At 46.6% G+C, this 24,418-nt stretch overlaps 1 protein-coding gene across 1 annotated transcript in view; it reads right to left on the bottom strand.

The window, feature by feature from the left end:
• The window catches only part of lamb2 (laminin, beta 2 (laminin S)), a 54,770-nt gene that overhangs the window by 18,903 nt on the left and 11,449 nt on the right, over positions 1 to 24,418 (bottom strand). The window contains exons 3-10 of the mRNA XM_055892256.1: positions 7,739 to 7,908; positions 7,428 to 7,563; positions 4,840 to 4,913; positions 3,867 to 4,055; positions 3,604 to 3,667; positions 732 to 931; positions 447 to 567; positions 103 to 291 (exon numbers count right to left, since the gene is read on the bottom strand). Coding sequence (XP_055748231.1) covers positions 103 to 291; positions 447 to 567; positions 732 to 931; positions 3,604 to 3,667; positions 3,867 to 4,055; positions 4,840 to 4,913; positions 7,428 to 7,563; positions 7,739 to 7,908 — 1,143 coding nt within the window. The remainder of the gene's footprint in view (positions 1 to 102; positions 292 to 446; positions 568 to 731; positions 932 to 3,603; positions 3,668 to 3,866; positions 4,056 to 4,839; positions 4,914 to 7,427; positions 7,564 to 7,738; positions 7,909 to 24,418) is intronic.

Here is a 24,418-nt window from a genome sequence, read left to right as displayed (position 1 = left end):
TACATACCTATGCCATCACTCATACACAGTATGATAATGTGAGAAATACACACACAGTTCCTGTGCCCCAGTTCCGAGAAGCGGTCGACACCCTCTACTCACCAGTACAGACCCCGGGGTCTCTGATGTCCCTACTGAGGTCCTTGTAGTAAAATGGTTTACACATCTCACAGTTGCGTCCCATGGTGTTGTGGAGACAGTGGTCACAGACGCCACCGCCGGCATTGCCCGTGGCCAGGTACACCGCCATGTCAAAGTGACACTGGTTGGAGTGGCCATTACAGTTACATTCTGTGAGAGACCAAGGGTACAGATACTAACACCATAATCAAGATTCTCATTCCTTTGGTCATGACTTATGACTGGTGTGTTCATAATAATAATCAGTGATGTTAGGAGAGGACTAAGAGACGTTTCTTGTTATGGTGTGGTACACTATCACTCACTCTTGCAGGCGTTGGTGTTGCGTCCCTCAGCCGGTCTCCAGGGCATGTCACTATGGAAGTCATCACACAGCTCACAGTTCAGACCCTTCGTGTTGTGCTTGCAGACACACCTCCCATGGACCTGGGGGACAGGGAGGCTGAATTACACAAATCACAGAGAATTCTAAACAAAACCTCCCATTCTAACTCCCCTCTGCACAGATGCCTCTGCTTTCATACACAGCAATCTATATAGGGTAGTCTTCCTCAATACAACTAAGGGCAGTTCTGTATCCCCTTACTCACCATGCCCTCCTCATCCTTGATCCCATCGATGGGGGCACACTCGGAGGCGTGGCCATAGCAGAAGCAGTTTCCGCGGACGACCAGCTCGTACATGGCATAGTAGTACTTCTCCTTGATCTCCACGCGGGAGTCCAGCAGGTTATCTCCCAGAGTGTGCAGCTTGGTGAAGTTCACACGCAGGTTAGTGATCTTCAGCTGGTCTTCAGGATGCAAGAGGAAGAGAAGAGAGGAAAGGGGGGCAGAGAGATTAGGAGATATACAACAAGCTATTTGAACATCCAAATTAATACTTCAAAGCCGAAAGGAAAGGTTCCAGGTACACCATTAATTAACCCCCACCACAGACATAAGCAGAGAGACTCTCCCCCGTAAAAGGAAGAAGTCAAAGCCAGCCGAGCATAACATTGCTGAAGGGGGCTGGGGGGGGACCTGGAGAGGAGGGGTGAAAATAAGGGGACATGAAAGGGGGATGGAGGGTGTTGTTAGGAGACTTGAGCTGCGTCCCAAATGGTACCCTATTTCCTATGTAGTGCACTACTTTTGACCAGAGCCTTATGGCCTTGTGGGCCCTGGTCAACAGTAGCGCACTAGAAAGAGAATAGGGTGCCATTTGAGACGCACCCTTGATAAACTCTCACAGAGGGGCGGTAGGTTGCTACTTTGCACAGAACATTCCTGCTGTCAGTCACGTTCCAGCTGTTCACTAGGAAACGATACACAAAATGTAGCATTTGACCAAATTATTATGAAGAGGGCATCACTTCAAGGAGTCTGTGAAGGAAGAAACCACATGGAAGAGTGGAAAGCAAGTTAGGTCCAAAAAAACGGATTTTCCCCAATGGCTCATTTACCCCTACAGACTAGAGAGATGCGCTGCAGACAGCATGTGGAATCAATCAGCACTCTCTCTCTCCACTTGAACACAGTGTTTCAACACAAACAAATGGAGAACAAGTCACACCTCTAAACGAAAAAGTGGTGTTTTGGGGCGGCTACCTTCACTGTACTCCTACGAAACACTTAGTATTCTTTGTGTGGTTACTTCCATTACCTACCTTCATTTGACTCACATACAGTGCAGGAGTTATTGTTTCATTCAACTAAAGTTAGAGAAGAACATCGAAAGAGTTTAGTGTAGAGTTCCTCTGTTAAATTCATCTACACTGAAAATGAGAGAGAGGGGAGAGTGGCAGAGCAGCCTCAAATCCGGGCCCTATCAGTACTCCTGGCCTCTGTTATCTGAGCGTATCCTTTCTCACACACAGAAGATGCCTGTTCTCTAGACCTTGACAGGCAAAACACCACTCCCTTTCTCACAAACCAGTGGAACAATAAGTCCCACTGTTCCACAGGACTTTGGGGAATATCAGGCTGTTGCCAGGGCCACAACATGCCATGTCCAACTCTTATGAGTATCAGTCAAGCCACTGGTAAAGTCATTTCATTGTTATTATTAACATACTAATGTTCCTCCTGCTAACAGCTCCCCCAACTTCCCTGACAGGATTACCTCTATCAGGACAGAGCCATCCATCTTTAAACTCTCTAGCTGTGGAGGAGCTCTGCATGGGAAAGTGCTCAAACTAAACCTTCTGTAACGGTATACACCCCTGACAGGCAGGCTTCATTTTAACGCCCTCCTCGCAGACATCCTCCATGTCAATATTCTGTGGCACGCTAGCAGATTCCACTGCCTCCTTTACAGCAGGAACATCAGGTTTCAGCACTTTAATTACTAAACCCCCTCAAAATGTGTCTCTCTGTCAAACCCGAGCTAAAGCCGATATAGGGTGAGAGCTCTTTATCTATGCATAGCCACTTTACCTGTAAGGTTCTGCTTTTCTTAGTCAACCTTGTGTTCTGGAACGTAGCCCTGTCTTTCATTTTTGTTCATTGATTTCACCTGTGTTTATTTCTCACCTGGTCTCATCAGCTCCTTATTTAGTTCACTTCTTTCTGTTTATATGGTTGTGAGTTATTGTTTGTTTTTGACTCCATACCTGTGTTTGACCATTGCCTGCCTGTGACCACAATTCCTGCCTTCTGCGAAGGCTTGATAAACATCTCTACACCTCTACACTCTACACCTTTTTCTCCCTGAGTATTCATTACATTACCTCTATCTACATGTACATATTACCTCAATTACCTCGACTAACCTGTGACCCCGCACATTGACTGTACCAGTACCCCCTGTATATAGCCTCGCTACTGTTATTTTACTGCTGCTTTTTAATTATTTGTTATTTTTTTACTTATCAATTATTATTTTTTACTTAACACTTACTTTTCTTAAAACTGCAATGTTAGTTAAGTGCTTGTATGTAAGAATTTCACTGTAAGGTGAATGTTGTATTCGGCGCATGTGACAAATACATTTTGATTTGATTTGAGAGCTCCCATTAGATGTACCGTAAGGGTGCACTAATGAGTGGCATAGTCTAAGGTTCCCTTAAACAAGTGGAGAGCAGTAATGAGCATGGCAGTGTGCTAGCTACTCATTCAGAGTGTCTGTCTGGACAACATGGAACATCCAGTTAAAGGGTAAGGGTCAATCCATACCTTAGTTTTATTAAGAACAGAACCTCCCCTGTCACTACTTAGGGAAGGCTGCTCTTACTCCTGGGGAAACAGTGAAGTCATGCCAGTCAAAATAGAAGGGACAGCTTGTGTGGGGGAGAGAAAGCAGCTGGTTTTCCCATCCCGCTAGGCTTCAGAGTGCAGACCGTCATGTGCCATTCTGTTTAGGTGTTGTACTGTACTGAAACTATACGGTAGGGTGGCAGTGTCTGTATCATGTCAGCGATGTGAGTTTGGCTTAACATGGGAGGGAAGTGGTTGCTAGTTGTGGTGACTGGTGAGTGTATCTTACTCTGAATGTTGGGGCTGTAGGGGTCCTCAATGTGGATGGCAGGGTCCAGAACCCTGTAGATCGCCTGGAGTAAGAAGAGGGACAGGACAGGTGGTTGAATGCCATTTTAATGTATGTGTACAACTGTAGTAACCTAGTGAGCACAACACATTGAAAATACACATTTTCGATGTCTATTCAAACAAAAATGTGTCTTTTCAACATCTATCCAATGTTTTGTGGTCATAGGGAAGAGGGATTTATCCCTAGCCAATCAGACTCACCTCTCCCTCTGTGGACGGCTCGATGTCAGAGTAGCGCGACTCACAGATGACGTTGTCTACTTTGCGTAGGGGTCCCTTGGATACCCCGGGGAAGACCGAATCACAGTCGTAGGCAAAGTAACGGTACACCTGCCAGTTACGTCCAAAATCTGCCGATCGCTCAATCACCATGGCTGCTGGGCGAAATGTCTGTGTGCCAGGAGAGGGGTGTGATATGTGATGTGTGTAGTTGCTCATTTGAAGACACAGAAAATTTTTATATTCTGCATAGATTTGACACACTGTTTAAGGCAGGGGTCTCCAACAGGTTGATCGTGAACTACCACTTATGAGTAGGTCGCCAAACAATTCTGAAAGTACATGCAATTTTCACGTGTTCCACCACAAATTGTCATAAACAAATCTCACAAGTATCCCGACACCGCAAGCTCCCAGCTACTATCTAACCAACTGAACATTGACATTATCCCACCCCTGGTTAGCCACTAATGGCTTAAAAAGACAAACCTAACACAATATCTGCCAATTAATTTCCAGCAATATTGACTCTTTCTGTCTGTGTGGTGCAGGCGTTTGTCCATCACTCCATGTGTAGCCAGTTGATATGACAACCATCTTGTGGGTTGACAGAAATGGAAAAAAGGGGAATTAGACAAAAAAAAGTATTCTGATGTGATTTAAGCATTGACATCAACTCAGAACATCCAATTTCGCTGTTTCTCTATGAATAACTGTAATGAAAAACAAAACAAAACATAATTTGGGAAAAAAACAACAGATTTTATAGGGCCCCCTTGGAGTTGTTTATTAACCATTATTTTACCAGGTATATTGACAGAAAATACAGTGCACTACTTTCTCTTGTACACTAAAGACCCGTAGCTCGTGACATGTTTAATTTTTTAAGTAGCTCTCATGCTAGAAAAAGTTGGAGACCCCTGGTCTAAGGTTTACTAAGTACTCTATGTCTAACCTTGAAGATCATGATAAGATGAGTAAAATGGAATTCTGCCTCAAGGTCCAGCTGAATGAAGACATCAGGCTTTCCTGAAAACAAAACAAGACGGATGGAGGGAGAGAGAGAGAAAGAATGAGAGAGGGCATGTCAAGCTTTATGTTGTTGCTATTAAATCTGTAATGTATGCACTCAATCAACCTGTCAATCTGTCTGTTACAGGAAATGCAAACCCATGTTTTCACCAGTGATAACTCAACTACCAGCTGTGAGGGAAACCCCTGTCCATCTCTTGGCTTGAGTAATGGCATCTGAACAGGAAAAAGCATTCTCCTCTTGGCTGGAGTGATGGTCGTCCACATGGGTAATCCCACACACTTCCTGAGCATGATCCATCCTTAAGAACCACTTGAGTTGGTCCATTAATCACAATGAATTGGTAGAAGAAGTCTTAAGTTCCAATAGTAGTGTAGGGGTTTCTGCCTTATGCTCAGGGAGCATGTCAGGGAGCATATCAGGGAGCATGTCAGGGAGCATGTCCCCTTCTAGCAGTTGGAACATTTAACTGCTACAGCATATAAATAACATAATAACCACAGTAAATAGTCCCATCAGAAATGTCTACATGCCACAACGTAGCTCAAAGGGAAATCTCTGAGAACACCCAAAACACATGCTCATAAAGCTAAGTGCTTTGAGGATCCTTTCCCCATCTCCAAATGTAGTCTGAAGTGAATACAAACAGCAGGAAGACAACAGTAAAATCCATAACTCAGCACATGAAAAAATGAGAGAGGTAATGACAGAGTACAGCTTCCGGGTTGGCACCTCAACATTAACATCACTAGCTATCTACCGCTCAGGCAGACTGTGGTGTGGTGTGATGGGAGCCAGGCCTGTGGAAAAGTAACACAATAAAATAAAACAGTCTCTGGAAATAACAGAGAGAGAGTCTCACAAATCTTCTGAAGATTCATACAATCATAAACCAACCTGACACACACATAGTGTAAATACACACAGAGACACATTGGTGAGTAAGAGGTCTAACTGGATTTCGGCCATTGGGTCTGTGCTGTAGGCTGTGAACCATAACCTGCACTCCTTAATGAAAGGCTAATCAGGAAGGAAACGGAGGCAGAGGAAAGGAGAGGCAGGGGAAACAGTGGCAGAGGAAAGGAGAGGCAGAGGAAAGGAGAAGCAGAGGAAAGGAGAGGCAGGGTGTGCTAGAGCCAAGGAGTCAAGATGGAGGAGAGGGAGAGAAAGAGAAGGAGAATGAGGAGGAGAGAGAAGCAAAGAGAGGGAAAGGGCAAAGGAAGGGAAAGAGAGATAGAACTGGAGAGTGGGAGAGGGGACACAGCAAATAGTTTAATTTGTGTTTCTCCCATCACCGTTGTTGTGAGGCTTTGCTAACGGAGAGTAATTAGTAACTGGTACACTCCACTAACGGAACCAACCCACTCGCACATCCTTCTAGTAGCCTACTTGGTACCACTTCAAACAGAGTAGAATTGGCCCAAGCTGCTCTACAGAACAGTGGATAAGGTACCCACCCAACCTAGCCTTCCACTCCAAGCCCTTAAGGAACTAAGTGAAGGAAGGGGCCTCACACCAGAGGGACACAGGGACTGTGGTCTACACACATGTAGCACAAGCAGCCCACTGTGCTCCATGTCACATACTCTAAAGCCCTGCTAGAAACGCCTTGGAGACTGGGAGTAAAAATAGTTACTGTTTCCTGTCCCCCACCTCTCAGTGTTCGACATAGAGGACAGGCAGTGCTATACTGGTCCACAGCAGTCAATCACTCAGAAATAGACCTGAAATGGGGCTTTTGTTTGCAGTGATGTGGGCTCTGTATTAACAATGAAGAAGGAGAATTGCTCAGCTGGTGTCTTGAAATCCATTCTCCAAATCTAATTTTCTATCCCTCCCTCAATGTACACCCTCTCACTCTTTCTCTCCGGCTTCCCACTCTTCCTCTGACCCCTTCCCTCCCCACCCTCCTTTCCTCTCTTCTCTTTCTCGTTCCTCCCTTTGTTGGTGTGCCAGGGTACAGCCTGCACTGTTATTATCCCCATACAAACAGCTGTGGGCCTGTGGCTGGTCTGGCTCTGGTCCAGGCAGAGTATAGTAGGCTACTACAGAGTACAGAGGGGGATTTAGTGTGATGGAGGCCGTGGACCTCTGGGCTTTGAAGGCCCTTCAGAACAGAGCTACCAGAACTCACTGTAATGACGCACTGTGGCTTCCAGGATCGTCGGCCTCATCTCTCTCCCCCATATCTCACCCTCTCACTACTGCTTCCTTTTATGCTCCACTCATGATCTCTCCCTCTTCCACTCCCCCCTCTCTTTCTCGGTCTCTGAACAGACCTGTTATTAATAGTAGTAACCAAGATTAGGGCTCTAATAATACGGATGATATAGATTCTGTATGAGTTCATAACATTGACAGCTGCATGTTAGGGGTATGTCATGTAACCAAAGGCAGGGGGCACAAATAGAGGACAAATCTGTTTTAACACTGCTTCTCATAAAATCAAAGGTTCACTATTTAAACATGGATATAATTGCAACCTCTATGAATGCAATCTCAATTCTCACCATTCTCTGACTGCCACCATGACTTCTTGCGGTGTGGTTTGAATGTGGTGATGACGTTCTCAATGCGGTGACTGATGGTGTTGTAGACAGGATCATATGGGCGGCGAGAGTCACACTGGAAACACTTCTTCTCATCCTACAGGGGTCAGAGGTGACACAGGTCAGAGGTCGAACAGAAGCTCAGGACAGAGGGAGGTAGGGGGAGTGAGAGGATGTGGGAGACCCCCCCACCCCCCCACACACACACACACACACACACACACACACACACACACACACACACACACACACACACACACACACACACACACCTGTAAGTGACTGACGATGCAGTAGGGGTCTTTCTTCCTGGAGCCGCATGTAGATGATGCCTTCAGGCTCTTCTCACGGCCCACCAACAGGTCTCCTGTTGCCGGGTAACAGCTGCCATGGGTACAGCCGTGGGCGTGGTCTGGCTCCCGGGCGGTGGCATATGCCAGGGCTGGAGAATAGAGGAGGGAGAGGAGGTTAAGGACAGGAAACAACATCACAGCTGGGCGGTGTTATTGCAGAGTCACTTAGAGTGAAGAAAGAAAGAAGATTGTTTCGCTAGACGGATCACTCCTCTGTCTTAGAAAACAAATCACTCTCTCTCACTCTCTCTTTCTTCGACATTACCACAAACTCTAATCAGTACAGGAAAAGGACATCAAGGAAGTAAGAGGAAGTAAGCCTACGTTTAATCCTGAGACCAAAACAGAGCCCAACTAAAGCTGCTGCTAGCCCACCTGCACCTCAACAGTCAATGTTTAAATAATAGGAGTAACAATGTTGAAAAAACACTTAGAGAGATTATCTTTTGGGGGAATATGTTAGCAATGCCTCTCTCTCCTGAAGTCCAAAAAGCTTGACCTGACATGGGGCCCTACAGCCTACAGCTAAATCTGGAAACGAACCCAAAGGTCAACTAGGAGGTTAACGAGGCCAGGTTCTGACAGCACAGCAGGAAAGTATGTGTGTATGGGTGTGTGTGTGTGCGTGTGCGTGTGCGTGTGAGCATGTGAGCTTGTGTGTGTCTTTTTGTGTTCGTTTGTGTGGGTGTGTCTGTGCATGCATTTTCGTGTGCGTGTGACTCGATGGATGAACTGTGTGTGGGGTGTTTGAAAATAGCCCAACAGTCGTCAAGCAGTCCAGTCAACATCCTGAAATATATTCCTAGTGAAGCGCCAGTGGGACGGGGAGACACTCAGTCTAAAGAGCAGGGCCAGGGAGGGGGTCTGACAGGGTCTTACTGAGAGGCTCTGTCTGTCTGTCTGTCTGTCTGTCTGTCTGTCTGTCTCTGTCTGTCTCTGTCTCTGTCTCTGTCTGTCTGTCTGTCTGTCTGTCTGTCTGTCTCTGTATGTCTGTCTCTGTCTGTCTCTGTCTCTGTCTCTGTCTGTCTGTCTGTCTGTCTGTCTGTCTCTGTATGTCTGTCTCTGTCTGTCTACAACAGGTGCTTCTAAGGCACTCTATGGATACAGGAAGCAAAAACATGCAACACAAACAGAAATAAATACGTACACGATGAATCAACATTCTGTATTCTGCTGCATATTACGATTTTAGGACAGCTTTGGATTGTGAGTGTCCTAGGAAAAGTCCTGAGGAGATTTCACAGAGATGATCAACAAAAACATGACACTCTCTCGAGGAAGCCTGTGTTTGCCTGGCATACAGACAAGTCTCACGCTGGTACCACTGCCAGGCACCGAACACACACACACACTCACAAAAACACACACACACACCACAGTGATACACTTGGCATTCAGTCAACACATAATAATGACTGTACCTTCGAAAATGTCTTGATCATGTTTCCTATGCCAACAGTGCATTTGTGTACACAGACAATGATGGGAATATGTTAAACACTTTTTCTTTGAGTAAGGATATCACCTCAACACGGAGGACATGTTATCTGAATGCTGTAGTAATGTTATCTCAGTTCCCTTTCCTGTTGCCAGGAAACCTCTGTGGTAAATCAAGCTATGCCTGTGTAATTATGCTGTAAACCCCAAAAATCTGCCCTCAACAATTACTTAGCCAATTAACAATAGAAGAACAGAGATAAGCAAGGCTTTAAAAAAAAGCAAAACCAAACTAAATGGCCTGAGACATAACTGCACAGGAAACTTTTCCTTATTTTTCTGAAAAGGCTATAGTCTTCGGTCACGAGGGGTATATAGAGAGGTGAGAAGAGAGAGAGAGAGATAAGAAACAGAGTGAGATGTGAAAAGAAAAAGGAAGAGAGAGAGAGATGAAGAGGGAGAGGGAGAGAGATGGAGTGAGAGAGAGGGAGAGAGAGAGGGAGCGATGGAGAGAAAGCCGGTGTATAAATACAAAGCCTCTGTAGTGACATAGCAACATGATATCTATTTTGGTCGTTGGCACACACTCAAAGGTGTGTGTATAGTCTGTAAAGAGCGGAGATGGAAGGGGGGGGGGGGGCAGAGAGGGCTGATGTACAGACATTAATTTCAGGGCCTCTCCTAAACTCTTTTATCTTGTCTCTGTCTTGTCTGTCTCTGTTGGAGAGATTTCACAGACATCCTATACCCCTGTCCCAGTCCCTGGACAGAGGCTGAGGAAGTTGACATCACAGTCCCTCCAGAACACAACAAGATTGGCTCACCAGGTTATATATAGTTATAACATCAGTCAACTGAAAGTATTTATTTAATTTCAGTATTTATTTTTCAAGGGTGAGAGTTATTTTGATCAAAGCACCACGTGTGAGAAGAGGACCTGTAAGCCTATCTGATGATTAACCACCCTCTTTCTGTCAAGTAAGTCATATGGAAATTGGTTTGAACAAATTACATTCCGACTTGATGCTTTAATAACGAGCATATTTGGAATGTTTGATTTCAACCAGAGAGGATGGAAAGGAATGGTTGACTAAGCAGCAGTGTGGCCATCTCATCTCAGCAGCTCTCTCTTACTCTCTGCCATTCTTTCCTCTTACCCATACATGGACAGGCAGTGAGGAATGCAGGCTGATCAGCTGAGAGGGGGGCGTACCTCTGAGCTAATAAAGCCTAGCCTAGCCACAGACCAGGATAGGTTTTTATTTGCTTAGCCACAGAACAGGAGTTGTATTAGCCTAGCCACATACCAGCAGAGGTTGTATTAGCCTAGCCACATACCAGGAGAGGTTGTATTACCGTAGCCACATACCAGGAGAGGTTGTATTAGCCTAGCTACATACCAGGATAGGTTGTATTAGCCAGGAGAGGTTGTATTAGCCTAGCCACAGACCAGGAGAGGTTGTATTAGCCTAGCCACATACCAGGAGAGGTTGTATTAGCCTAGCCACAGACCAGGAGTGTTGTATTAGCCTAGCCACAGACCAGGAGAGGTTGTATTAGCCTAGCCACATACCAGGAGAGGTTGTATTAGCCTAGCCACAGACCAGGGGAGGTTGTATTAGCCTAGCCACAGAACAGGAGAGGTTGTATTAGCCTAGCCACAGACCAGGAGAGTTTGTATTAGCCTAGCCACATACCAGGATAGGTTGTATTAGCCTAGCCACAGACCAGGGGAGGTTGTATTAGCCTAGCCACAGACCAGGAGAGGTTGTATTAGCCTAGCCACATACCAGGAGAAGTTGTATTAGCCTAGCCACAGACCAGGATAGGTTGTATTAGTCTAGCCACATACCAGGAGAGGTTGTATTAGCCTAGCCACATACCAGGAGATTGCACAAGTGAGCTTAGCCACAAACAATAGATTCTGCTGTACAAGTCAACAGTTGAACGTAATGCTAACAAGAAGAAACATCCTCCCCTTTTTAGCAGAAATAAGGAGATCAAATCCATTAAATGTGCTCTAAACTGACCATCATTATAAATCTTAGTCAACATACTGTTCCATTTTGAGTGATTCTCTCCTCTTCCCTGGGCTATGACTGGAACCACTGCACTATGCACTACTAATGTGGTTTATTATGTGAAAATAATAGTTATTTCCATCTCTTCCCAAAACAAGTGTAATGAGTTTGGATTGGACAGCTCCCAGCATCCTCTCTGTTCTGCATTCAGACTTGCCAAGGCTAATCTCCCTGCAATGGCCAGGACCACTACACAAAGAGAGAGGGCTTTTATCTTACCCCCTCTCTCCCTCACTGCCTCTCTCTCACAATTCTCTCCCTCAATCTCTCGATTCTCTCTCTTGAATTTTCATTCAATCTCCCTCTCCCTTTTCCCCCCATTGTCTCGCTCTCTCATCTTCTCTCTATTTTCTCTGTCTTTCTCTCGCTCTCTCTGTCTGTCAGTGTGGTATGTACTGTACTATAAGCATCTGTGTGAAGCCCCACTGCCTGTCCTGGCACACTCTGGAGATATGGGATTAACACCGCTGTGCCTGTCAGCTTTGTTACACCGCTGTGCCTGTTAGCTTTGTTACACCGCTGTGCCTGTTAGCTTTGTTACACCGCTGTGCCTGTCAGCTTTGTTAAACAGCTGTGCCTGTCAGCTTTGTTACACCGCTGTGCCTGTCAGCTTTGTTAAACAGCTGTGCCTGTCAGCTTTGTTAAACAGCTGTGCCTGTCAGCTTTGTTAAACAGCTGTGCCTGTCAGCTTTGTTAAACAACTGTGCCTGTCAGCTTTGTTAAACAGCTGTGCCTGTCAGCTTTGTTATACCGCTGTGCCTGTCAGCTTTGTTACACCGCTGTGCCTGTCAGCTTTGTTACACCGCTGTGCCTGTCAGCTTTGTTACACCGCTGTGCCTGTCAGCTTTGTTAAACAACTGTGCCTGTCAGCTTTGTTAAACAGCTGTGCCTGTCAGCTTGTTATACCGCTGTGCCTGTCAGCTTTGTTATACCGCTGTGCCTGTCAGCTTTGTTATACCGCTGTGCCTGTCAGCTTTGTTACACCGCTGTGCTTGTCAGCTTTGTTACACCGCTGTGCCTGTCAGCTTTGTTACACCGCTGTGCCTGTCAGCTTTGTTACACCGCTGTGCCTGTCAGCTTTGTTACATCGCTGTGCCTGTCAGCTTTGTTAAACAACTGTGCCTGTCAGCTTTGTTAAACAGCTGTGCCTGTCAGCTTTGTTATACCGCTGTGCCTGTCAGCTTTGTTACACCGCTGTGCCTGTCAGCTTTGTTACACCGCTGTGCTTGTCAGCTTTGTTACACCGCTGTGCCTGTCAGCTTTGTTACACCGCTGTGCCTGTCAGCTTTGTTACACCGCTGTGCCTGTCAGCTTTGTTACACCGCTGTGCCTGTCAGCTTTGTTACACCGCTGTGCCTGTCAGCTTTGTTACACCGCTGTGCCTGTCAGCTTTGTTACACCGCTGTCTGCCACCGAGTCACTTTCTTCTGTTTCTTCTACTTTTCCTCAACTTTCAATAAAGATTTTTGCCACTTTGTTTTCCTAGGAAGGCTTAGGTGGAGGATTGTAAAAAAATAGACCTCCAGTCATTGTCCCCCATAGTGAAAGGAACAGGGACCTGACATGTCACTGCTTTGTGTTAGGAACGAGACAGGAGGGATGGCGATGTGACATCAAGACAACACATTCCAATCTGACTGGGTAACTGGGTAAAGACTCTTTCTCGTCTCTACGAGAAAGTCTGCTCTCAGCATCTTCCTAGGAGTAAATACTGGAACCAATCATGAAGACAAACACACTCGCATTCAGTACACAAATACACAGACACTCATAGAAGATTAAAGGGAGATTTTTACCGCCAAAAAAAGAGAGATTTGGAGATTATGCTACTGTACATCTGGAACACTTGCTTTTAGGATAGTTGAAGGCAGCATTTTGAGCTTTTGGAGCACCTTGCATGGGACGTGAGGAAACAGAATTAGAATAGCACTGCAGACAGATAAACATCCCTGCATAGCATACAGTACCTGACCTGACTGTGAGTGTGTGTTTGAGAACACAGATAAGTATAGAACTGGCCCAGAGCAAACTAGTCTCCACAGGGCAGGAGAAAGTCAACAGCCTTTTATTTTTAAACCCTCATGCAAATTAGTTTACATTCGCTCTATCCTCCTTTCTTTCCCTCCCCTCTCTCTCTCTCTGGTCTCTTCTAATGATCCGTCTACTCCCACATCCAGAGAAGGGTGACTCTCTGCTCCTTCTTCTCCTCCCTTCCAGCATGGAATTCTGGATACACCTTACAGTGAAATGCTTACTTACAAGCCCTTAACCAACAATGCAGTTTTAAGAAATAACCTAAAAATAAGTAAGAGATAAGATGTAGCAGTAAATAACAATAGCGGGTCTATAAACAGGGGGTACCGGTACAGAGTCAATGTGCAGGGGCACTGGTGTCCAGGTAATTGAGGTAATATGTACATGTAGGTAGAGTTATTAAAGTGACTATGCATAGATAATAACAGAGAGTAGCAACAGCGTAGAAGGGGAGGGGGGGGGGGGGCAATGCAAATAGTCTGGGTAGCCATTTGATTAGCTGTTCAGGAGACTTATGGCTTGGGGATAGAAGCTGTTTAGAAGCCTCTTGGACCTAGAATTGGTGCTCCGGAACCGCTTGCCGTGCGATAGCAGAGAGAACAGTCTATGACTATGGTGGCTGGGCCTTCCTCTGACACTGCCTGGTAAAGAGGTCCTGGATGGCAGGAAGCTTAGCCACAGTGATGTACTGGGCCATACGCACTACCCTCTGTAGTGCCTTGCGGTCTGAGGCCGAGCAGTTGACATACCAGGCAGTGATGCAACCCGTCAGGATGCTCTCGATGGTGCAGCTGTGAAACATTTTTAGGATGAGGACCTATGCCAAATCTTTTCAGTCTCCTGAGGGGGAATAGGTTTTGTCGTGCCCTCTTCATGACTGTCTTGGTGTGCTTGGACCATGTTAGTTTGTTGGTGATGTGGACGCCAAGGAACTTGAATCTCTCAACCTGCTCCACTACAACCCCATCAATGAGAATGGGGGCGTGCTTGGTCCTCCTTTTCCTGTAGTCCACAATCATCTCCTTTGTCTTGATCATGTTGAGGGAGAGGTTATTGTCCTGGCACCACTCGGTCAGGTCCCTATAGGCTGTGTCATCGTTGTCGGTGATCAGGCCTACCAATGTTGTGTCATCAGCAAACTTAATGATGGTGTTGGAGTCGTGCCTGGCCGTGCAGTCATGAGTGAACAGGGAGAACAGGAGGGAACTGAGCACGCACCCCTGAGGGGCACCCGTGTTGAGAATCAGCATGGCGGATGTGTTGTTACCTACCCTTACCACCTGGAGGCGGCCTGTCAGGAAGTCCAGGATCCAGATGCAGAGGGAGGTGTTTATTCCCAGGGTCTTTAGCTTAGTGATGAGCTTTGAGGGAACTATGGTGTTGAACGCTGAGCTGTCGTCAATGAATAGCATTCTCACATAGGTGTTCCTTTTGTCCAGGTGTGAAAGGGCAGTGTGGAGTGCAATAGAGATTGCATCATCTGTGGATCTGTTGGGTCACATCAACACCATTATCCCAGAAACCCTAGATCCACTCCAATTTGCATGCAAATTGGAGTGGATCTAGGGTTTCTGGGATAATGGTGTTGATGTGACCCATGACCAGCCTTTCAAAGCATTTCATGGCTACAGACATGAGTGCTACAGGTCGGTAGGCATTTAGGCAGGTTACCTTAGTGTTCTTGGGCACAAGGACTATGGTGGTCTACTTGAAACGTTGATATTACAGACTCAGACAGGGAGAGGTCGAAAATGTCAGTGAAGACACTTGCCAGTTGGTCAGCGCATGCTCGGAGTACACGTCCTGGTAATCCGTCTGGCCCTGCGGCCTTGTGAATGTTGAACTGTTTAAAGTTCTAACATCGGCTGCGGAGAGCGTGATCACACAGTCGTCCAGAACAGCTGATGATCTCATGCATGTTTCAGTGTTACTTGCCTCGAAGCAAGCATAGAAGTTATTTAGCTCGTCTGGTAGGCTTGTGTCACTGGGCAGCTCTTGGCTGTGCTTCCCTTTGTACTGTAGTCTGCAATAGTTTGCAAGCCCTGCCACATCCGACGTACGTCGGAGCCGGTTTATAAGTACGTCGGAGCCGGTGTATAACGATTCGATCTTAGTCCTGTATTGAGGCTTTGCCTGTTTGATGGTTCATTGGAGGGCATAGCGGGATTTCTCATACACTTCTGGGTTAGAGTCCCGCTCCTTGAATGCGGCAGCTCTACCCTTTAGCTCAGTGCGAATGTTGCCTGTAATCCATGGCTTCTGGTTGGGGTATGTACATACGGTCACTGTGGGGACGACGTCCTCGATGCACTTATTGATAAAGCCAGTGACTGATGTGGTGTACTCCTCAATGCCATCGGAAGAATCCCGGAACATATTCCAGTCTGTGCTAGCAAAACAGTCCTGTAGTTTAGCATCTGCTTCACATTACCACTTTTTTATAGACCGAGTCACTGGTGCTTCCTGCTTTAATTTCTGCATGTAAGCAGGAATGAGGAGGATAGAATTATGCAGATTTGCGAAATGGAGGGCGAGGGAGAGCTTTGTACACATCTCTGTGTGTGGAGTAAAGGTGGTCTAGAATTTTTGAACATGGTATAGAATTTTTGCTGATAGAAATTAGGTAAAACTGATTTAAGTTTCCCTGCATTAAAGTCCCTGGCCACTAGGAGCGCTGCCTCTGAATGAGCATTTTCCTGTTTGCTTATGGCGGTATACAGTTCATTGAGCGTGGTTTTAGTGCCAGCATCAGTCTGTGGTGGTATATAGACAGCTACAAAAAATACAGATGAAGACTCTCTAGGTAGATAGGGTGGTCTACAGCTTATCATGAGATACTCTACCTCAGGTGAGCAAAACTTTGAGACTTCCTTAGATATTGTGCACCAGCTGTTGTTTACATATATGCATAGGCCCCTGCCCCATGTCTTACCAGAGGCTGCTGTTCTGTCCTGCCGATAGAGTGTATAACCCGCCAGCTGTATGTTCGTAATGTCCTCGTTCAGCACGACTCAGTGAAACATAAGATATTACAGTTTTTAATGTCCCGTTGGTAGGATATATGTGCTTTCAGTTCGTCCCATTTATTTTCCAGTGATTGAAGGTTAGCTAGCAGGACGGAAGGCAAAGGCAGATTAGCCACTCGTCGTCTGATCCTAACAAGGCACCCTGATCTTCCTTCTCCAGCAAATGACGGGGATCTGGGCCTGGTTGGGTGTCTGTAGTATATCCCCCCTGTCCGACTCATTGAAGAAAAACTTTTAGTCCAATTTGAGATGAGTGATCGCTGTTCTGATGCCCAGAAGCTCTTTTCGGTCATCAGAGACGGTAGCAGCAAAATTATGTACAAAACAAGTTACAAACAACGCGGAAAAACAAACAAAATAGCACAGTTGGTTAAGAGCCGATAAGACGGCAGCCATCCCCTCCAGACGCCATCATCTCACTGCAGATCGTGATTCCGCAGGGGAGGGGAGAGGTGTCACAGGCAGGTAGGAAGATTGGCTGAGCGGGGATGGAAAGCAGAACTCCTGAGTGGCCCACGTTGCCACGGTGCTGCGCTGAAAGAGCCTGCCTCGTTACTTACCCAGCCATAAGAATAACTACGCCTGCCACTGAGAAGCGTCAGCTCCTGCTGGGTGTAAAACACTCTGGTACTTCCACCTCGGGAAAAAGTTGAGGACCACCAGACAGGTGAGTATGAGAGACCAATGCTGGATACACTGCTGTTGCCCATGGTCTGACTGCCCCAGTTCCATTCCCAGAACCTGACATAACATAAAGCACAAGCCCCAGGTCTCTGACTCCAGTCTCCAGAGTCCTATGACTGCCCCAGACCCATGCCATATCTCTTATCCCCTATGGTACTCCCAGGTCCCAGACCTACTCCCAGGCACCAGCCCCTGGCCATGTTGCTGAGTCTAACTCTAAGGCGCAGTCAGACACACATGTGCAGCAGATGTTGGGTGCAGCCAGCCAGTCAAGTGGCTGTGGGTTTGATTTACATACGGATTACTGCGCTTGGTTTGCCTCCTCACCAGCTGGAGTGACGAATGGAGATTCAGTAGACTTCTCCATTGGATCTAGAGACCGAGCAGATGTGAACATGAGCTAATTACACTCACACACATGTGTTTCTACTTAGAAAGTACATAGGGGATTTGTCATTTTGTTATACTCCAAGTGTACTCCAGTCTCCTGATACATTTTATCAGGGAGACAATCAAAGACTTTTGTGTAAATCTGTCTGGTATTTAAATCGATTTCCTGTACAATCTTTGAATAACTATGGGATTAGGTAAAGTCTGTTCTGTGTGTGTGTGTGTGTGTGTGTGTGTGTGTGTGTGTGTGTGTGTGTGTGTGTGTGTGTGTGTGTGTGTGTGTGTGTGTGTGTGTGTGTGTGTGTGTGTGTGTGTGTGTGTGTGTGTGTGTGTGTGTGTGTGTGTGTGTGTGTGTGTGTACTGTACATCTGAGCCTGAACATAACTCCGTTCATATGTGTGACGGTAGGAAGCCATTTCTAGTTCCCCTTCAGTTGAACCAAGACGAACAGCTGGCCCTTCCTATGCCTTGGAACGCAGAGGAATGCGGCAGGTAGCCTAGTGGTTAGAGCGTTGGACTAGTAACCGAAAGGTTGCAAGATTGAATCCCCGAGCTGACAAAGTAAAAATCTGTCGTTCTGCCTCTGAACAAGGCAGTTCACCAACTGTTCCTAGGCCGTCATTGAAAATAAGAATTTGTTCTTAACTAACTTGCCTAGTTAAATAAAGGTAAAATGGGCCTCCTGGGTGGCGCAGTGGTCTAGGGCACTGCATCGCAGAGCTAGCTGCGCCACCAGAGACTCTGAGTTCGCGCCCAGGCTCTGTCGCAGCCGGCCGCGACCGGGAGGTCCGTGGGGCGACGCACAATTGGCCTAGCGTCGTCCGGGTTAGGGAGGGTTTGGCCGGTAGGGATATCCTTGTCTCATCGCGCACCAGCGACTCCTGTGGCGGGCCGGGCGCAGTGCGCGCTAACCAAGGGAACCAGGTGCACGGTGTTTCCTCCGACGCATTGGTGCGGCTGGCTTCCGGGTTGGAGGCGCGCTGTGTTAAGAAGCAGTGCGGCTTGGTTGGGTTGTGTTTCGGAGGACGCATGGCTTTCGACCTTCGTCTCTCCCGAGCCCGTACGGGAGTTGTAGCGATGAGACAAGTTAGTAATTACTAGCAATTGGATACCACGAAAATTGGGGAGAAAAGGGGATAAAATAAAATAAACATTTCAAAAATTAAAAATAAAGGTAAAATAAAAAAACTGAGGAATGACCTGAGTAAGGCAGGTGTCTGCCATCCAGAACGCCAGACCATTCCTGCCATTTCTGTCCAGGTATTCCCAGAGACAGTGAGATGAGAAATGGAGCAGGGAAGCCTTAAGAGATCTCACTTCCAGTCGACTGGAACATACAGTGTCTTCGGAAGGTATTCAGACCCCTTGACTTTTTACACATTTTGTTATTTTACAGCCTTATTCTAAAATGGACAAACAAATTGTCACGCCCTGACCATAGTTTGCTTTGAATGTTTCTATGTTTTGTTTGGTCAGGGTGTGATCTGAGTGGGCATTCTATGTTGTATGTCTAGTTTGTCTGTTTCTGTGTTTGGCCTAATATGGTTCTCAATCAGAGGCAGGTGTTAGTCGTTGTCTCTAATTGGGAGCCATATTTAGGTAGCCTGTTTTGTCATTGTGGGTTGTGGGTGATTGTCTATGTTAGTTGCTTGTGTCAGCACATTTCTTATATAGCTTCACGTTCGTTGTTCGTTTATTGTTTTGTATAGTTTTTTCAGTGTTCTCTGTTTATTAAATTCATGATGAACACATACCACGCTGCATTTTGGTCCTCCGATCCTTCCAACTACTCCTCCTCAGACGAGGAGGATGACGAGCGTGACAAAAATATATACACTACCGTTCAAAAGTTTGGGGTCACTTAGAAATGTCCTTATTTTTGAAAGAAAAGCACATTTTTTGTCCATTAAAATAACATCAAATTGATCAGAAATACAGTTTAGACATTGTTAATGTTGTTTATGACTATTGTAGCTGGAAATGGCAGATTTTTTATGGAATATCTACATAGGTCGTACAGAGGCCCATTATTAGCAACCATCACTCCTGTGTTCCAATGGCATGTTATGTTAGCTAATCCAAGTTTACCATTTTAAAAGGCTAATCGATCATGATGTGCCCTGGGGGGAGGATCATAGCCCACCCCTCTCTCTTTCTCTACAGTTTATGACTGTCGTCTATACACTGCTTCTGTGTCTGTAGGATTGAGATTGGAATGTGTGACTGTGGGACACAGAGCAATCTACACACAATACCCCATAATGACAAAGCGAAAACAGGTTTAAAGAAAGTATTTAGATCCTTTGCTATGAGATTAGAAATTGAGCTCAGGTGCATCCTGTTTCCATTGATCATCCTTGAGATGTTTCTACAACTTGATTGGAGTCCACCTGTGGTAAATTAAATTGATTGGACATGATTTGGAAAGGCACACACCTGTATATATAAGGTCCCACAATTGACAGTGCATGTCAGAGCAAAAACCAATCCATGAGGTCGAAGGAATTGTCCGTAGAGCGCCGAGGCAGGATTGTGTCGAAGCACAGATCTGTGAAGCGTACAAAAAGCATTGAAGGTCCCCAAGAACACAGTGGCCTCCATCATTCTTAAATTAAAGAAGTTTGGAACCACCAAGACTCTTCCTAGAGCTGGATGCCCGGCCAAACTGAGCAATCGGGGGAGGAGAAGGACCTTGGTCAGGGAGGTGACCAATAACGACATGGTTACGCTGACAGAGCTCTACAGTTCCTCTGTGGAGATGGGAGAAACTTCCCACCAACTCTGCAGCACTCCACCAATCAGGCCTTTATGGTAGAGTGGCCAGACGGAAGCCACTCCTCAGTAAAAGGCACACAACAGCGGGCTTGGAGTTTACCAAAAGGCACCTAAAGATTCAAGATTCTCTGGTTTGATGAAACCAAGATTGAACTCTTTGGCCTAAATGCCAAGCGTCACTTTGGAGGAAACCTGGCATCTTCCCTACGGTGAAGCATGGTGGTGGCAGCATCATGTTGTGGGGATGTTTTTCAGTGGCAGGGACTGGGAGACTAGTCAGGATCAAGGCAAAGATGAATGGAGCAAAGTACAGAGAGATCCTTGATGAAACCTGCTCCAGAGCGCTCAGGACCTAATACTAGGGCGTAGGTTCACCTTCCAACAGGGCAACGACCCTAAGTACACAGCCAAGACAACACAGGAGTGGCTTAGGAACAAGTCTCTGAATGTCTTTGAGTGGCCCAGCCAGAGCCTGTACTTGAACCCGATCGAGCATTTTTTAATTTTTTTATTTCACCTTTATTTAACCAGGTAGTCTAGTTGAGAACAAGTTCTCATTTGCAACTGCGACCTGGCCAAGATAAAGCATAGCAGTGTGAACAGACAACAACACAGAGTTACACATGGAGTAAACAATAAACAAGTCAATAACATGGTAGAAAAAAAAAAGAGAATCTATATACAATGTGTGCAAAAGGCATGAGGTAGGCAATAAATCGAGTAATTACAATTTAGCAGATTAACACTGGAGTGATAAATCATCAGATGATCATGTGCAAGAAGAGATACTGGTGTGCAAAAGAGCAGAAAAGTAAATAAATAAAAGCAGTATGGGGGTGAGGTAGGTAAATTGGGTGGGTAGTTTACAGATGGACTATGTACAGCTGCAGCAATCGGTTAGCTGCTCGGATAGCAGATTTTTAAAGTTGTTGAGGGAGATAAAAGTTTCCAACTTCAGAGATTTTTGCAATTCGTTCCAGTCGCAGGCAGCAGAGAACTGGAAGGAAAGGCGTCCAAATTAGGTTTTGGCTTTAGGGATGATCAGTGAGATACACCTGCTGGAGCGCGTGCTACGGGTGGGTGTAGCCATCGTGACCAGTGAACTGAGATAAGGCGGCACTTTACCTAGCATAGCCTTGTAGATGACCTGGAGCCAGTGGGTCTGACGACGAACATGTAGCGAGGGCCAGCCGACTAGGGCATACAGGTCGCAGTGGTGGGTCGTATAAGGTGCTTTAGTAACAAAACGGATGGCACTGTGATAAACTGCATCCAGTTTGCTGAGTAGAGTTTTGGAAGCTATTTTGTAGATGACATCGCCGAAGTCGAGGATCGGTAGGATAGTCAGTTTTACTAGGGTAAGTTTGGTGGCGTGAGTGAAGGAGGCTTTGTTCCGGAATAGAAAGCCGACTCTAGATTTGATTTTGGATTGGAGATGTTTGATATGAGTCTGGAAGGAGAGTTTGCAGTCTAGCCAGACACCTAGGTACTTATAGATGTCCACATATTCTAGGTCGGAACCGTCCAGGGTGGTGATGCTAGTCGGGCGTGCGGGTGCAGGCAGCGAACGGTTGAAAAGCATGCATTTGGTTTTACTAGCGTTTAAGAGCAGTTGGAGGCCACGGAAGGAGTGTTGTATGGCATTGAAGCTCGTTTGGAGGTTAGATAGCACAGTGTCCAGGGAAGGGCCGGAAGTATACAGAATGGTGTCGTCTGCGTAGAGGTGGATCAGGGAATCGCCCGCAGCAAGAGCAACATCATTGATGTATACAGAGAAAAGAGTCGGCCCGAGAATTGAACCCTGTGGTACCCCCATAGAGACTGCCAGAGGACCGGACAACATGCCCTCCGATTTGACACACTGAACTCTGTCTGCAAAGTAGTTGGTGAACCAGGCAAGGCAGTCATTAGAAAAACCGAGGCTATTGAGTCTGCCGATAAGAATATGGTGATTGACAGAGTCGAAAGCCTTGGCCAGGTCGATGAAGACGGCTGCACAGTAATGTCTTTTATCGATGGCGGTTATGATATCGTTTAGTACCTTGAGCGTGGCTGAGGTGCACCCGTGACCGGCTCGGAAACCGGATTGCACAGCGGAGAAGGTACGGTGGGATTCGAGATGGTCAGTGATCTGTTTGTTGACTTGGCTTTCGAAGACCTTAGCTAGGCAGGGCAGGATGGATATAGGTCTGTAACAGTTTGGGTCCAGAGTGTCTCCCCCTTTGAAGAGGGGGATGACAGCGGCAGATTTCCAATCCTTGGGGATCTCAGATGATACGAAGGAGAGGTTGAACAGGCTGGTAATAGGGGGTGCGACAATGGCGGCGGACAGTTTCAGAAATAGGGGGTCCAGATTGTCAAGCCCAGCTGATTTGTATGGGTCCAGGTTTTCCAGCTTTCAGAACATCTGCTATCTGGATATGGGTAAAGGAGAAGCTGGGGAGGCTTGGGCGAGTAGCAGCGGGGGGGGCGGGGCTGTTGGCCAAGGTTGGAGTCGCCAGGTGGAAGGCATGGCCAGCCATTGAGAAATCTTTGTTGAAGTTTTCGATTATCACGGACTTATCAGTGGTGACCGTGTTATCTAGCCTCAGTGCAGTGGGCAGCTGGGAGGAGGTGCTCTTGTTTTCCATGGACTTTACAGTATCCCAGAACTTTTTGGAGTTAGAGCTACAGGATGCAAATTTCTGCTTGAAAAAGCTGGCCTTTGCTTTCCTGACTGACTGCGTGTATTGGTTCCTGACTTCCCTGAACAGTTGCATATCGCGGGGGCTCTTCGATGCTATTGCAGTTCGCCACAGGATGTTTTTGTGCTGGTCGAGGGCAGTCAGGTCTGGAGTGAACCAAGGGCTATATCTGTTCTTGGTTCTGCATTTTTTGAACGGAGCATGCTTGTCTAATATGGTGAGGAAGTAACTTTTAAAGAATGACCAGGCATCCTCAACTGACGGGATGAGGTCAATATCCTTCCAGGGTACCCGGGCCAGGTCGATTAGAAAGGCCTGCTCGCAGAAGTGTTTTAGGGAGCGTTTGACAGTGATGAGGGGTGGTCGTTTGACCGTGGACCTGTGGCGGATACAGGCAATGAGGCAGTGATCGCTGAGATCTTGATTGAAGACAGCAGAGGTGTATTTGGAGGGCAAGTTGGTCAGGATAATGTCTATTAGGGTGCCCATGTTTACGGATTTAGGGTTGTACCTGGTGGGTTCCTTGATGATTTGTGTGAGATTGAGGGCATCAAGCTTAGATTGTAGGACTGCCGGGGTGTTAAGCATATCCCAGTTTAGGTCACCTAACAGAACAAACTCTGAAGCTAGATGGGGAGCGATCAATTCACAGATGGTGTCCAGGGCACAGCTGGGAGCTGAGGGGGGTCGGTAGCAGGCGGCAACAGTGAGAGACTTATTTCTGGAGAGATTAATTTTTAAAATTAGAAGTTCGAACTGTTTGGGCATAGACTTGGAAAGTATGACAGAACTTTGCAGGCTATCTCTGCAGTAGATTGCAACTCCTCCCCCTTTGGCAGTTCTATCTTGACGGAAAGTGTTATAGTTGGGTATGGAAATCTCAGAGTTTTTGGTGGCCTTCCTAAGCCAGGATTCAGACACGGCAAGGACATCAGGGTTGGCAGAGTGTGCTAAAGCGGTGAGTAAGGCAAACTTAGGGAGGAGGCTTCTGATGTTGACATGCATGAGGCCAAGGCTTTTTCGATCACAGAAGTCAACAAATGAGGGTGACTGGGGACATGCAGGGCCTGGGTTTACCTCCACATCACCCGAGGAACAGAGGAGTAGTAGGATGAGGGTGCGGCTAAAGGCTATCAAAACTGGTCGCCTAGAGCGTTGGGGACAAGGAATAAAAGGAGCAGATTTATGGCCGTGGTAGAATAGATTCTGGGCATAATGTGCAGACCAGGGTATGGTGGGGCACGGGTACAGCGGAGGCAAGCCCAGGCACTGGGTGATGATAAGAGAGGTTGTATCTCTGGACATGCTGGTCTCAATGGGTGAGGTCACCGCATGTGTGGGGGGTGGGACAAAGGAGGTATCAGAGGTACGGAGAGTGGAACTACGGGGTCCATTGCAAACCAAAACAATGATAACTAGCCTGAACAACAGTATGCAAGGCATATTGATATTTGAGAGAGACATACAATAAGGCATAAAGTGATTGCA

This window comes from Salvelinus fontinalis, chromosome 31 (assembly GCF_029448725.1).
Source record: "Salvelinus fontinalis isolate EN_2023a chromosome 31, ASM2944872v1, whole genome shotgun sequence".
Classification (NCBI taxonomy): domain Eukaryota; kingdom Metazoa; phylum Chordata; class Actinopteri; order Salmoniformes; family Salmonidae; genus Salvelinus; species Salvelinus fontinalis.
This window is presented reverse-complemented; position numbering and strand designations above follow the sequence as displayed.